The following is a 16,163-nucleotide window of genomic DNA, read 5'->3' as shown; positions in this document are numbered from 1 at the left end:
AGTTCATCTAGCAAAATGAGCTACCAAATTTGTGGGTTCAGTTTCCAGGCAAGAATGTGGCCATTTGAGAAGTTTCAGTGTTGTATAGGGTCAGCTAGAGTCTCCTCAACAGTTGTGTAAATCTGGAGGACTGGGGTTGAAGAGGTAATAGAAGTGTGAGATCTACCTGTATATAACTGATTAAGAAGAAACCTGGAGCCTCTCTGCTGGCTAACAAGCAAATTACCTTATTCACTTCAGTATATTTTATAAATAGTAACTGATCATTAACAAATGTATAGTACCCTGGCTTTTTACTTATGTTTTAATGCTTAAAACAGATGTCAGATTGACAGTATGCCAAACAAATCTCTTTGTTTAGTCACAGAAAAGTCATGTACTAAAAATGGTGAAAAAGTCTGTTTCTTCCTCTGCCCTTAAGCCAGTGACTTAGAAAGACTGACTTGAAGAGGCTCCTTCCAAAGGGAGATGGGGTCAGACTCCAGCTTCATCTTTGGCATTCCTTCTGAGATTGCAAAAAGATAATTGTGATGATGGCAGTTGTGTACAAAGTGAGGTGAAGAGATTAAGGCTATGAGATGGCATCAACCTGTGCTACCAGCCAGCTGCAATCTACTCTTTTTATGAGTGTATTTGCAACAATGTTTTAGCAATAGTTTTACAAATTAAATGTAGGGCTGTATATTAAAACAATGGGCTTACACATGCACGCATAAAATCTGTGTTAAGATTTGGCTATATCCTGCTTCCTGGAGCAGCAACAGTGCTGGAGAACAGATTTGGGATCATGACTATGCTGTGGACCTGCCCGTGTAGCAAATCAGAACATTTCCAGAGTACTCTCTGCATGATCTGATTATGGACTAGACTAGCTCTCAGTCTGGATGTCACCACGGGACTTGGATACAAATACACCTCTCTTATGAAATGTAAAGATGTTTACTGTTAGCCAAACAAATTATAGAAGCTCATTTCCTAAACAGGCCACTGCTAAGCAAGGAGAAACAGGGATGCTCACTCTCCCTCCTGTTCTGCTCCTCTGAGGTATTCTTTTGTAGGTCTGCAATGGAGGAGAAATGAATCTCTCCTCAGATAAATCAAATAAGCTTTTGTTGAGTTGGGCAGTTTGTTTCCTAGTTCAGCTACAGGCAAAGCTCATCCAGAGACAATAACGTGTTGCATATGAATTTTCAGGAAAACACACATCATGCCTACTAGTGAACAGCACCCTGAAAAACATTTCTGAATACGCAGGTAGGAGAACAACTATTTCAAAACCCAGTACAATTATTTTACAAATACATCAAAAAAAAAAGAACCTAAGAAACCACTGTTGATCAGTGGTTACATTCAATTTCAAGCCAAGTTTAGTTTCTGAATGCTTTTAAACTGATTTGCATAGCATCATTCTGTAAGGACTCAACTCAGCAAAGCTCATAAGTACATGCTTTATTTGAAGCCCTTGCATATGCCACCAAATTCAATGGGATCATATATGTCATTAAGTGCTTTTCTGGGTTGAGACCCAATTTTTTGCATTTACAGGAATTTTCAGGTGCTTATTTAGGTCATAAAAGATCTGAAGTATTTTATTGTAATAGTTCTTCAGGAAAAGAAAAACCTAATGCAAAACTTTGCTTTCACTAATCATCAAGAAGGGCGTGTCCCACTATTACATGAAATTGCAACTACATATTAGAAGCCATTCTAGGGCAAAAGAGAGCCATATATTGTAACTGTCACTTTGCTGAGAATGTAGATTGTATTGAATTGGATCGTTTATGTGTTGTCAAAATTTACTACATGGTTCAGAATTAATCAGAATTAAAAGTCACCATAACATTTTGTTTGATCTTAAAGGTGGCTTGCACAGTATATACAAATAACTTGCTATATGAACTTCCTGAAGAATTTATTTTATACTGTAATTTAGTGTCAAAGACTTAGAGACAACAGGAGTATATTTGAATTGTTTTACGAGCACAGTGTAATCACTGTAGGGTCTACTTACTTATTTTGCCTTTCACTGAATAATATTTAGTTTCTTTTCTAAATCTTCTCTGCCTTTACAAGAGAGGTAACACTTATTAATGTCACTCCTAGGGCAAACTATTGTAATTTAAGTTCCAACCCCTAATCTGTATTCTGTGTGCCAAGGTGTTTTACCCATGGCATCTATTTGTCTATTGAAAAATGCCTATACATGTACATGCCTGAATTTTGCACAAACAAACATTTATGTAGTTGAATAATTCTGCAATATGGCACATGCATTACGCACCTATGGTGGGTTATGGGGGAGTGTGTTATTTGAGTTCTTACATGAGGAGTAGATGTCTCCTGCACATCACATCACTGCCAGAACAGTTATCCTTTGTGGCAAACACCTCTTGGCCTTTGGAGCAGAACGTTCTCCAGGCAAACAAGTTGTCAGACATGTGCTGTACCCGCAACTGAATAATAAAATGCTTGAAAGGAACCAGTAATTTCAGCAAGAACCTGTACTATCCAAAAGGTAGAACCACAGTCATGTAAGTATCTCCATCTTATCAGGCAGATCTGAAGGAAGTAGAAGCAGCAGGACTTAGTACCTTGTGTATAATCTCCCTTAGTGAGACCACAGAGAGCAAGCAAGGCACTATCTCCAGTGGCCCTTGCTGAAGAGTCAGCACATCGACAGTGCTCTGATGCGAGATAAATATCAGTTTTCAAACCTGATGGAGCCATGATGGTGGGCACCAAACCACACCTTTTCCTTAAAGCTGGTTACAACAGTATGTGCTGTACTGTGGTGTAACTTGGCCATCTCCCTATGTACATAATTTGTGCAGCTGCAGGCATGGAAACCAGTGAACAAACCACTGATTACATGTAAGTGCAAGTGGTCACTATGTAGTAGCCACTGCTTCAGCATGGTCAGCGCCATGGCTCTGGAAATCGCAGGCAGCTGGTATATTTTGTATGACGCTGCTGATGTGGAGAGATTGGTTTACCAGCTCTTTTTCCTCCCAGTCCTTAAGTTCATCAAAGCAGAAATCATTATGAGGGCAAACCCATACGGATGTAGATAATTTCAAGATACTTCTGCTGTCTGCTACTGCAAAACTGCTGTTAGTTAGCTAGCTCACAAGGATTTTCCTCTGGCTCCTCAGTCTCCATAGGGCTTCAAGAACCTGCCTTCTTGTCTTACAAGGATGGGAACTTGTTCCCTAGAGGAGTATGTTTGCTAGATTCTCAATGAATCTTGCATCTTTTGGTCCTATTTATGGAATTTTCATCATTGTGATGGAAGATCTGGGGCTGAGATAAAAGTCAGTGCTTGAACCGTTAAAAATTAGTTAATTCTCAAAGATTGTAAAGGAGATATCACCTTTACCAAAATCTTGCATGATTTAATAACAAGTGTTTACAATGTGTTACCAGTTCTACGAATTCAGAAGCCATTAAAATGAGAAATCATATAGTGTATGACGCAGTCATCTTTGCCGTACGTGGACTAACACGTTACTCCTCCAAAAAATGTATTTCTTTAAAGGCACATCAAGTATCTTGTCTGAGTACTTCCTTTTCTTGTAGCATCCAAATTATAGCCAAGCAGGTTCTTGCACCCACTTTTGTTAATGCCTATTTAAATACAGCAAGATTAATGATAGTTATCAAGCTCGTTTGCTTAAATTTGTATAACTGTCTTTGGTTTATAATATCCTTGATAAGCCTGTGGTGTTGACACACCAATTTCAGAGGTAAGCTGAAACACTTCTTTGCTAACTTGGCTGCTAGGAACTGCAGGCTACCTGTTCTGTTCCTCTTTCCCAGGGGGAAACAGCATGTTCACACTTCACCCCACCCCCACCCCCTCCTGCATCTTGGTCCAAGGGTTTGGAGAATTTATGCAGAAGTTCAGCAAAATTTCACTGTCACACATTGGCATATAGTACCAGCTCCACCTAGCACACTGTTTTCTGTGGGACTACCCAGTGTGGTCAAGGAACATGAGTGCAACAGTGGAAGGCAAATGATCTGCTGAAGCTGCCAATATTGGGTTTGACATAATATCTAAACAATGTTCCCTGACAGAAAAAGTTGTATTAAATCAATTACCAGAAAATGGCCCTGTTTATGAAGAACAGCCACACTATTTTATTAGGTATTTTTTATAGCAAGCTTTCATATAGATGAACTTGTATCGTATCAGAAGCTTAAGAATAAAACTTTGTCTTTAAAATACTGTATTTTTCAGTGTTAGGTAAAACAAAAAAGTATTGAAATCTTTAAAAAGCTTGTTTCCTTTCTAGTTATTGTTTCTGCAGCAAACGATAGTGATGTCTCAATAAAAGTTTAGACACATGGAAAACATTGCAGGGGACTAGTGGAAAAAAATCTCTACATATACTTTGCATTGGTATGTGATTGTAATAAATGTAGTCTAAAAAACTTTGTTGATGTTTTGAAAAACTGGATAATCATGCAAACACAATCTACAGTGTCACTCTTTGTGAAAGAGTCTCTTTTTTTCTTCTCCTCCCCTTTGATTTTCCTTTTTGGGGTACCACCTGTCTTTTTCCATCAAGTGGAAAGACAAAAAAAAAAATCAAAACCCAGAATGAAAGCCCAAACCAAAGAAACCAGTTCCTTCTGCATCTAAACAAAGTGCTATTTGCAACAGTCAGTGGCTGGTTCTAACTTAGATAATCCAAAGTAGGTCACCTTCATGGGTCTTCCAGACTTTCCAACTTGGTAACTCAGAAGGAGAATAATACAATTTTTAGTTAATGAGAGAACATCAGAAAAAAGAACTGCAGGAAGCTGTGAACTGCAGTTTCTCCTTACTGAAGACAGAATGCCACATGGTAAGAACAGATGGGTAATCCTTCCGTGATTATCCTCGACCACTGGCTGAAAGAAAAAGCTGTCACAACACTGAGGGCTGTATATAAAGTACATGTACATGGCATTTCCCCTCATTGGTAGTAAAAGGTTATATATGCTAAGAGATTATAAAGAAAAAGGGACGCTTTAATGTGATGGTGAAGGGAATAATTCTTCCGTTTTCTTTCACTTTCTGAAGTGGAGCATATGCCAAGGTCCTGAACTAAATTTAACTCTCAGAAGGAAGAAGTAATATATATTCCACGTGTTATGTATTTTATATAAATTGAACATAGAAAAGTACCTGCTTTTATTGTCTTTGACTATACTGACAGGGAAATGAAAAATAAGGATTATTTCTGTTGCTAATTTATAGATACTGTTACCATAATGAAATGTTGGTGTTAAAAAATTTGCCTTTTGCATATACGTTGACACCAGAGTTTGCATTTGCAAATTATTAAGTGGCAAAATGGAACAAGAATGGATTAAGAATAGCTTGCTGGAATCTCAAGTTTTACAAAACCACCAGAACTGAAGGGATTTCTTGCACACAGTGGTCACATCTCCATTGACTTTAGTTCTGCCAATGCACGCTAAGAGAGAACCTGGCTTTTGTAACTCACTTGGAGAGTAGCTAGATGTAAAATGAGTATGTAGCAGGGAAACTTGGGGTTTTGTTTGTTTACGAAAAGAAGAGATGGAATAGTGAATATTCATGGTACAGTACACCTGAGTGGTGAGGAATGTCCATGTAAACCATAAAGTGACTGGAGAACACAGAGTAAGTTAATAATGGTGCTGTGTTTCCAAAAAAATCGAGATACATTTCCCTGACCTTTAAAGTACAGCAGCGCATCAGTGTTTAAAAACAAAAAGCAATGAGTTGGGAACTTGTTGCAGAGCAGATACCAAACTGTAGTCTGAGATGTTGAAATTCTCGAAAGAGTAATTCCCTACCCTGTTTTGTTCTTTCAGATTTGATGCATAGACCAGTAAGACTGCCAGCCTTCTGGGGAAAAGGTATATGTTCTCCATATGCATAAAGCTTTACTAAAATGATTAGGGGTGGTATGTTGTTCTGGCTAGTGATAGATGGAAAAGAAAAAAAGAATTTACCACTTCAGGGGAGAAGCCCAAACCTCAGGAAGATACCTCTACCGCTACTGCAGATTACTCGTAAAACAGTGCTCATGCTCGTGGCCTATTTTCAATCTTTTCTATTCCAAATGTGCATTCCTTAGGTGCTATGATTTTTTTTTAAATCATAGGATTATACACAAATTTGCTAAATGTTCTGGATTCCTCACAGATTTTTCTTTTAAGATTGAGTATATTAGAGATATCTATTCTTAGACAAATCAGTTCATTCCCAGATAATGCGTTTTTCCCCTTCACCCTGATAACATATATCTGAAATCTAAATTTTTATGTGATAGGGACATGACTGGTTTTAAGAAAAATGCAAATCTTCACGCTGAAAGAACTTAGTCTTTCACTGATTACAGAATGTGCTTCTAAACCACCTATGAGTCAGCCTGTGAGTTGGAGTTCAGATAAGCCTGTAGTGTTTGTTCACCAGATGGACTGTAAGCTCTTCAAAGTAAAGGAAAGGATATTGCTTATTAACATTGCTCTCCACTTATTTCTTTGTACAAAGTCTGGTTACTTGATTCAATTTTAGACTACATCTACACTGTAAGGAGGAGGAAATGTATTTTTGTAACAGGATAGGTAAATCTAGCTAAGTAGATCAGAGTAAAAATTCTGCTGGAATCGAGTATGGTTCTTTTTTTACATCATTCTAAGTAGCCAAGATTGATACCTACCTCCTTTCAAACACACCCAGGCTGAATCTGCATACCTATGCAGAGGTGAAAAATATTTAAGCCAATTATCTGCTAGAATTTTAGAGCAAATTAGTGAAGTCACATTACTTATCCTTGCTTAAAACACCATCACTTTGACAGTTAAGAGCAGCCATGATAATACTTCTCTATTAAGAATCAAATCTGTTTTTTTCTCCTATATACTTTGTGCTAGATACTAACAGTCTCACGTAACATGGGCAACATCAGGAATTTTCGGAGTGGTAACTCTCTCAACTGTCCTCTGTGTAACCAGATTAAATATTTTCTGATGCAACACAGCTCACTCAAGCTGCCATTATTCATGAATGTGATAATAAGAAAAGTCCATTTTATGGTTTTAACTTTTATGTCATTTCTGATTTCAGTTTGTTCTTAGGATTTGTACAGTTCAGTTTTTCAGTTTTTGTGATTTTTTTTCATCTTCAAATTCTCAAGAAGCTCAGCTTTGCCCTTTTTGCTTTCCAGTTTGAATCAGCACAGGAAAAAATAATTAGTTAAATTATCCTCCTCCTTACTTCTATTTGGCTGTTTTCTTTAGCAACAGAAAAAGGATGTTTTGAGCAGTTAGCAGTCATTGGTCATAGCACAGTTTTAAAAACGAGTGCCATACCTACTGCACTCTCCAGATTTTGCATAATCTCTATAAATACAGGGAAAGGAGGATGTTGTCTGAGAGGAAGCCTGCTCCTCTCCCCACTCCACTTTTTCACTCAGTGCAGAAATGTCTCATGCTGAGGCTCCCACCCCATACGCAGGGCAGACTTTACATGGAAGACTCAGATCTTTATGGCCTATAAATTATTGTGGTTTGGATACAAATCTTCTCTCCAGACGTGCTTTCAGTAGGACACATGTGAGACCGAGCATGCACTGCTATTCCTCACTGCCTTATCAGTCACAGTAATTATATACAGAGATTAGGAAAATCCACAGACATTTTCTGGTATAAAAATTGCCCCTGAAAATCTGGAGGAAATTTTCCAATAGGACATAAAAATTTTAAGGAACATGGATCACAATTTGGTCATAATTACTGCTGTGCTCCTTTTATAGAGAGCAGCGCTGCCCTGTGCTAAAACATTGCCTGGCTTGAATGTTGCTTTTAGCCATTTTAGGGCATCCGTTTGAATGTGTCTCCCATTTCACAATGAGGTACGCAGGATCAGAATCAGGCCCTGAGGTCTGTGGCTCTTCAGAGCTCTTGGTGATTTGGCCTGTTCAAAGTCTGGTTTTTCATCTCCTTGAGCACATACTGCCCTCTAAAAGCCCAAGGGAAGGCTGCGTGGGGCAACCACATGCTAAGACTACAACTTGCTTTTGAAGAGGAAGGCACTTAATTCCAAGTGGAAGACACTTTTATCTAGTATTTGTCAACAGATTTGCTTGAGGGTATTTATAATGCCCAATTATTTGATGGTTTGGAATAAAAATTATCCATCAACTTCCCAAGCTGTGCAGACTCTGTCAGAATATTCAAGAACACTTCGAATCTTTTTCAGTTTTGTTCAAATAGCTCACTTTACTGAACTGTGTGTCCAGCAAATCCGATGCATGCGCAACTGGTGTGGAAGCCTGGCACTGTCAAAATTTGTTATCACGGGCTCTCTGCCCATAAAGAGCAGTTCGCCATCACCACAGATGGCAAAAATGGACACTGTCCCATTGCATGAACTGAAGGTCAGCCAGACGATGCTCAGACTTCACACAGAAAGAAGCCTTTCCGTGCTGACTTCCCTTATTTTTTGCTGTTTGCCAGATGGGGGGAAACGATGGTGTCTTTAAAGGCATACCTACGCTGCAAGCAGTCAAACCACTTGGCTACTGGCAGGGCCCACAGAGACTGAAGGCCCCACAGACTTAACGCTCAGGTCTGCTTTGAGCAGGGTTGGAGTAACAGCCTTTCAAAAGTAAAGACTGGTCAATAGCTACCTGGCAGGGAAATTAATGAGTATATGGGAGTTGTTGATAATCTGTAGAAGTTTTGATGATTTATCGACAAAATTTTCTTGCATTAAAGAGTGCAAGCTGTGCCGCCTTTTTGCTGTGGCCATTTTTAATGTGACCAGCTCAAACGAAAAAGCCCCATCTGAAACGGCTGCGGGTCAGTTCGGGGCAAACGGGCTCCAAGTCGGTTAAAAAAATAATAATAAAAAAAAAACCCAGAAAAAGGGCCGAATACCAACACTGACAGGGCAGGAGCGGGTGAAGGCGGCAACCTGGGGTGAGGCGGCACCCTCGCGCCTCGCGCCCGTCTCCTCACGCGCGGTTCCCGCCCGCCGGCGCGCGGCAGCTTTCCCTCAGAAGATGGCAGTCGCCGCCCGCCCCGGCGCCGGCCGCCCCCTCCCCTCCCCTCTCCTCTCCTCTCCCGCCTTCCCGCCCGCCGTGAGGCGCGGAGCCGCCCCGCCCCGGCCCCTTCGCCTCACGCAGGGCCGGGGCTCTCCCGCCTACCCTCCCGCCGGCGGCAGCAGCAGCCCCCCGCTGCCGCTCCTCCCCCGTCCCCAGCCCACCCTCCTCCTCCTCCTCCTCCTCCTCCTCCTTCCTCTTCCTCCGCCAACCCCACCCCTCGCCCCGGGCTGGCCCGGCCGCGGGCTGCCGCGCCGCTCGGGCTCCCCGCCGGCTTCCCCCATCCCCACGCGCCGCGCACACCTCCTCCGTCCGCCCTCCTCTCCCTCCCTCCCTCCTTCCCCACCTCCGCCCTCCTCCTGCTGACGTCTGGCTCTGCCCGGCTGAAAACTCCGTGCCGCGGCGGATGCGGCGGCTCTCGGGAGCGCGGCAGCAGCGAAGATGGTGGCCGCTCCGTGCGCCCGGCGGCTGGCGCGGCGCTCCCGCTCGGCGCTGGTGGCGGCGCTCACCGTGCTGCTCCTGCAGACCCTCCTCGTCTGGAATTTCACCTCCCTCGACGCCGGCGAGGAGCAGCGCGGCGGCGCCGCCGGCCGCGAGAAGCGAGACCGCGGCGGAGAGCAGCGGGCGCACCCGCAGCGCCGCGGACCCGCCGCCCCGCACGGCAAGGCGATGGTAGGCGCGGGCGGGGGGCGGCGGGAGGGGCAGCGGCTGCGCCCCTGTCTCACGGCGTTTCGCTGCACTTCTGCGGAGGGGGCCGCCCAGGAGGCACGGGGAAGTTGGGGCGAGCGAGGCGCGGTCGCCCCGGGGCTCGCGTCCCCCCCCCCCCCCCCGCCTCGCGTGGGCGCCTCCCGCCGCCGCGCAGGTGCCGCGGTGCGGGTCCGGTCCCGCCGCGTGGGCTCCCACCCGCGGCCGGGGTCCTGGCTGCCGGCGCCCCCGGCACGGGCAACGGCGGAGGGGCCGTGCGGCGGGAGCGCCCGTGGGCCGCGGCTGCAACGCCAGAAAACGCGTCGGTAGGATCCTCTCCTCTCCCCAGTGCCCCTTCGGCACTGCCTGCTTCCGCAGCGGGCATTTCGGTATCCCCGAACTTCGCTGGAGAGCCGTCTGCCCGATGCCTTCCTAAGGGTTTGTTTTACTGCTACTTTATTTTTTCCACCTGAAAACCGCACAGGCACTATTCTTTATTGCACCGCTCTGTCAGGCCCAGTAGGTGACAGGCAATGAAATCTAATGCAATCGTTTCTATTAACCGCTAAAAACTCAAGGATACTGGAACTGTACCCTCTCGCCCTACCTCTTACCATTTTCTTCTGCAAACTCCCCAGTTTTCATCTAAATGACTCAGGCCTGGAACCGCAAGGGATTGCAAAGCTGGCCCTATTGCCAGTTGTGTTTCTGAATTTTTTAATAGGCGCGTGAAAAGGCAAATTAATAGTGTTCTTGGTCAATTGACGCAAACCTTGGAAATGCGCGCCGGTGTGTACAACTGGTATGTAGTACTCTTCAGCTCAAGAGAAGCTTCCTTTGGTTTTCATTTAATTCCTTTAACAGTAGGCTTATGTTAAATAAGTGTTGCCTCTTAAACTATGCATGCATATTTTTGTCTGTTTCTGTTTACATCTTGAGAAAGCAAGAGCTTGCGGCTCAGAGATGATTTACCCTCATAAATGACTGTGGGTGTTTCGGCCACAGAAAGGCTGCCGAGAACTGTGCCCTGAGCATATGAGTGTTCTGTCACTAACATTTGGGACAACTTTTCTGAAAGGTAGTATGTACCCATCCGGTGTGTGCAGATCCTGCTGTGCTTTCTAGATGTGAAAATTAAAATTCTTGCTTACTGAGTTCAATTTTTGTCTCTACATGTAATCTTATCTTGGTACTTACGTGTTCGTAAATGTAACTATTCAGGCTCCACTATTTTTCCTCCAGCACTCTGACCTCTGCCTCTTTTCCTATCTGTCTAGTCTTTTATTGTTTTGTCTTTCATTCTTCAGCTTTTTTCTCTCTTGGTCTCTCCAGTGAGGGATGTCAAAGGTTGGGCGGTGCTGGTACCTGGGCAGGTGGGGAGCTGGGAGGGGGCAGGCTGCACCTGGGGCTCCAGCCCTGCTCCCCAGCTTATTGGACTTTCTAGGAAATAATCCTCTTCTGTGAGCTCTGGGGCAGCATCAGAACAAGTACTGTTAGCCGTTGTCCTACAAACGTCCTGGCACAGCATCCGGTTTGCACCCGGTGCGTTGGAACAAATGCCGAGTTCGGGGCCGAGAGCTAATTGTTTCTGTGCTGGCGACACACGGATGTAGATATGATCATTTTGATGCTGGCAGTTATAAATCATGCCTTTGTGCATACAGATTTGATCGAAGACCTAAAGATGGAGCACTGGGGTTCCGAATAGAAAACATGTTTTAAAACACATGCTGAGTGTACCTATTTTCCCCTCATTATCTAAATGACTAGTGTGGATCACACTGGGCTGTCCCACAATGTCTGACATTGGTATTAAAAAAACGCCAAACAAGGCTCAAGACAAGTGGCAGTGTGCTTGACAAAGTGCTTTGTCGAGGTGATTTAGCAATACTTCTTCAAGATGACTTTATGGTACTTGTGGCTTTGCTTAACCTACACACTGGGAAGTGGCTGCCATCCTTAAAATTACTTTGTCAGAATACAAACCCCCACACTTAAGCATCTGTCTATTGATTAAAATGTGTGCTTGGTGGAAAAGTGATAGGGAAATTGGATTTGTGCAGATTTCTGCCTTAACAGCCTGGCAGCTTGCTTAAATTGGTAGGTGAAGTTCCCAAGCACTCCCGACATGCAAATGTTGATTTATCTAACCCTACCTATGTTGCCTGTCTCTGAGGCAGGCCCAGTTTTGATTTCAGACTCAGTTCATGAGGAAAATCTGTTTAATGGAATTGCGCAATATGGAATTGGCGAAAGATCATCTTTCTTCTGTTGCTTTGTTTCCATATTACAATGCAATTTCTATAACGCCTGAGCAAAGTTATTATCCTTCTCAGTCCAGTTTCCCATAGTTTGTGTATGTTAAGTTGTTTTGCAGCAGTTGGAGAAGCTGGCTGGTGTCAATACAGTAGTCCCATTATATCCAAATGTCTTTGGGTTAAGCGCATCTGAGAGACCCTCCAAGGATTTTTCAAAGATTTCTCAGTCTTGCATTTTAACCAAAAAAGAATATTAATTTTAATGTGTCTTTGATCTGTTAATGGAGTGGTGTGTTCAATATGTCTTTGAGGAGTATGTCCTTGAAAGATGCTAAATGTTTGTCTGTGACATAGTACTTGATCACATTTTTCATTTTGAAGAGTGTTTAACACATGGGCACCCTGCTAACTGCCTTTATAAGAGTCTTTATACTAAATAGTTACGCAAACCAGATTTTCAACACTTTGCAGAAGATAGCGCTTCTCAAACCTATGTCTGAAAGCTGCCATATGAGGTTACAGTGTTTTTATTTATCTTGTTTTTTCTTTGTCTCTGACCTATGTACAAGACTGAAATGGTGGTATGTATTTTACTGAGCTGGACATAAGTTAAGTAGCATGAGGATTTGCTAACTTGTGTCTGTGGGAAAAGAAATGTAGTTCTTTGAACCAGGTGTTTAAGAGGTGTTTAGATTTTTATTAAATGCTGTTAGATACATGTAATAAACAATTTCATTTGGAAAATGAAATAACATCATACCATAGTAAAAAATGTTGCCCCTGTACCTGTGCATAATTGAATATGAATTGCCAGCTTGGCAGGAAGAAACAATTTGGAATTGAGCTATTTTGCAACTGAAAACATTTACTGTGCTAGATCCCCTGGCCAGCTACATCTGGAGCTTTCATTACTCATAACCAGTTTCCTGCAGTTGTTCCATATTTAATTAAACGAGCTTGTAGATATCTTCAAAGAAGTATGAATTGTATCAGTAACAGTGATTTTAGTGGGTACTTGCAACCACGTATGATTTTTGCAGCTTGTCAGCACCCTTCGTAGAAGCTTTATTCATTCAACAAAACTCAAGCATTGAAAGCATGGAAGAATTAAGGTACCTTCTGAGAATAGGTTGATTTTTATGTAAGGGTCTTTATCTTTGAAGAGCATGCAACAGCTTTTTGAGAAAATACCATAAGCATGCTGCTTAGTCTGAGGCTTTTTTAATGCAGCCTGCTAGTGATGGTGGAAGGGACTTGTTGGTGGATGTTGTGTCTGGGGAGCCCAAAGGGAAGAAGGAGGAATGCAAATCCCCGCTTCAGGGCTGCTGGTGATGAGAGGGATGTGACGGTAGAGCATCTGCTGTGGTCTTAGCTCACACCCAGTGTTGCGCTGTGAGGCAGTTGTGTGTCGCAGTGATGTGCTCACGTTACTCAGCTGTGGCCTCTGCCTTGGAATCAGGCATTGAAGGCAATGTCTGTGGGTACGTAATGCTCCTTCCTGCCTCGTGGCACCATTGGGTTTTCATTACTGCCTGTTTTACCATAAAGTAAAAATGCCAGTGCATTGTTACTGTGTTAGTTGAGTGAAATATAGCTCTTGCCTGCTGGTGTGGGAGCAGAGCATTTCTTTAGTCTGAAATTTTGTGTGTTCATTTTAAAGAAATGGTGTGTTTCTTTCAGCATGAAGCTGTCAAAGGAACCAAACAATAGCTCAAAATGTCTAGAACTGTAAAATGAAAAGAAACTGTTGTGTGTTTGGGGACAGTGAGGATTATCTGTTTTAACTCCAAGCAGAAGTTAAGCTAGGGAGGACAGTCCTGAGAATCACTAGTGCCTCTCCTCCTTATTTTCATTTCTGTAGTGGGAGATGTGGTATCTCTTCTTCTCCTGGGAATGTGGAGAGTGAGGCTGGGTCCACTGTTCCTCCATGGATTGGTCAGCTGAATTTGCTCAAGCAGGTTATTTTTTCTTTCCTGTTCCTTCTTGTCCTTGTTCCTTCCTTGTGTGCCGATTTTGGCTGAGGTAGAGTTAAGTTTCTTCACAGTAGCTAGTATGGGGCTCTGTTTTGGATTTGTGCTGAAAACAGTGTTGATAACACAGGGACGTTTTAGTTACTGCTGAGCAGTGCTCACACAGAGCCAAGGCCTTTTCTGCTCCTCACCCCACCCCACCAGCGAGGAGACTGGGGGGGCACAAGGAGTTGGGAGGGGACACAGCTGGGACAGCTGACCTCAACTGACCCAAGGGATATTCCAGACCATGTGACGTCATGCTCGGCATATAAAGCTGGGGAAAGAAGGAGGAAGGGGGGGACGCTCAGAGTTATGGCGTTTGTCTTCCCAAGTAAGCGTTAGGTGTGATGGAGCCCTGCTTTCCTGGAGATGGCTGAGCACCTGCCTGCCGATGGGAAGTAGTGAATGAATTCCTTGTTTTGCTTTGCTTGTGTGCGCAGCTTTTGCTTTGCTTATTAAGCTGTCTTTATCTCAACCCACGAGTTTTCTCACTTTTACTCTTCTGATTCTCTCCCCCATCCCACCGCGGGGAGGGGGGAGCAAGCGAGTGAGCGGCTGTGCAGTGCTTAGTAACCAGCTGGGGTTAAACCATGACACCTTATTACCTCCTGGTGATGCATACTGAGCTCCACCAGGTTAAAGATGCAGGAAGCCAAAAGTTATTGTAATGTCTGCCTAAACTCTGTAATATCTGTTGGTTACTGAAACTAGGAAAGGCATCCAGCTGCTCCTCTACTCAATGGAAACAGTTATAAAAACTATGATCAGTTGTTGTAACTGAAGGCAAAGTAGCAGCAACTCCGTAATGCTGGAGAAAACTAGGGGAATAGTACAGCAAAGAAAACCTAGGAAAATTTACTCCACTTTCTGTAAAGTCTATCCATCAAATATTTCCCCCTGTCTTTTCCAAACGCTTCCGCAAAGTAAGAACGGTGCAGAATTCACCTTGTGTATCCAGCAGAAGCTTGGTGGTTTTTTTCAGGTTTGGAAGAGTATTTGCCCCTGTAATGTTTAGATTCTGCAGGTGGATTCCCAGTGGTTTTTTACCAGAAACAAACACACAGCCCGGACCTACCCTCTGCCGAGCATCAGTGTGTTATCCATGTGGGAGGTACTTAACAAGTGAATTTCTGCACAGTGCACAGGTTTCAGTATACCACCTGCATTGAAGCATGGCTTTGCACTGGGGTGGTAGCAAGGTGGGCATCGAAGGAGAGCGCTTCTGCCTTGGGTAAAGAACTGAGCTACTGCTGGAAGACTCAATGTTGTCGCTGGGAGTTCACTCTGCAAAGTTGCGCTTAAGCATAAAACAATCTGTTAAGCTCCAGAAAACAAAAGAGTTTTCAAGAAAAAAAGAATTATTTCACCCCTAATTTATCCTTTTTGCTTAAATTGATGAATGTATAGGTTCCATATATGATGACACAACCAGATGGTACCTATTTAAACACCTTCCCTTCTAAGTAGCTTGTTGATGTAGACATGTGGCCTCAGTAATTTCATCTCTGAACACAAGAAATGAGGGGAAAAAGGTTTCCAGAAAAATTTCCAGACCTGAAAGGTGCAAGGGAGCTTAATGTGAACTAATCATTTACGCGTTAAACTTCAGTCTGGTGTGAATCAAGCTCTGGAAACTGGGTCCTCACTTGTTTTAGTACACCTGCTGGTCTCAGTAAAACAGCTTAGTTAAGGTACCTTAGGTCATCAATAAAATGAATGGCTTCGAACTATTATGTGGCTAGAAATCATATATTTCTTAGAGAATGGGTCCATAGTACTGACTTGACCGTTAAGTACAGTTTTGCTAGTTAACGGGAGCTTAATCACGTTGCAGTACAGCTTTTATAACAATTGAAAAGGAGAATGGAGACAACTAATCATTTTGTAATGGGAAGGGGGAGAGACAATACATCTGCAGCTAGAAGCTGCATAATGATTTTTACGAAGCCTTAGCACTTAACAAGGCACATGTTAATAAAACAAACAAATCTTTTCAGTAACAGAGAACTAATGTATGCATTATTTAAGAAGAGTATTAGAACCAGATTAGATTGATGGACTCCTGCAGCAGTTACCTCGTTAAGCATCTTCTCTGTGGGGATGTGGGAAGGTATTATATGAAATGG

At 43.2% G+C, this 16,163-nt stretch overlaps 1 protein-coding gene across 2 annotated transcripts in view; it reads left to right on the top strand.

Annotated features, from left to right (window-relative positions):
* Positions 1–9,376: 9,376 nt before the first annotated feature.
* XYLT1 (xylosyltransferase 1) overlaps positions 9,377–16,163 on the top strand; it is a 205,014-nt gene continuing 198,227 nt past the window's right edge. The window contains exon 1 of one of the 2 annotated variants that reach the window (XM_052772962.1): positions 9,377–9,755. In XM_052772962.1, the coding sequence (XP_052628922.1) occupies positions 9,525–9,755 (231 nt within the window). In that variant the 5' untranslated portion in view covers positions 9,377–9,524. The remainder of the gene's footprint in view (positions 9,756–16,163) is intronic. The other variant, XM_052772963.1, reaches the window with a different exon arrangement.

Source organism: Harpia harpyja, chromosome 21 (assembly GCF_026419915.1).
Source record: "Harpia harpyja isolate bHarHar1 chromosome 21, bHarHar1 primary haplotype, whole genome shotgun sequence".
Taxonomy (NCBI): Eukaryota; Metazoa; Chordata; class Aves; order Accipitriformes; family Accipitridae; genus Harpia; species Harpia harpyja.
Note: the sequence above shows the minus strand (reverse complement) of the source record. Positions and strands in the feature narration are given on the sequence as shown.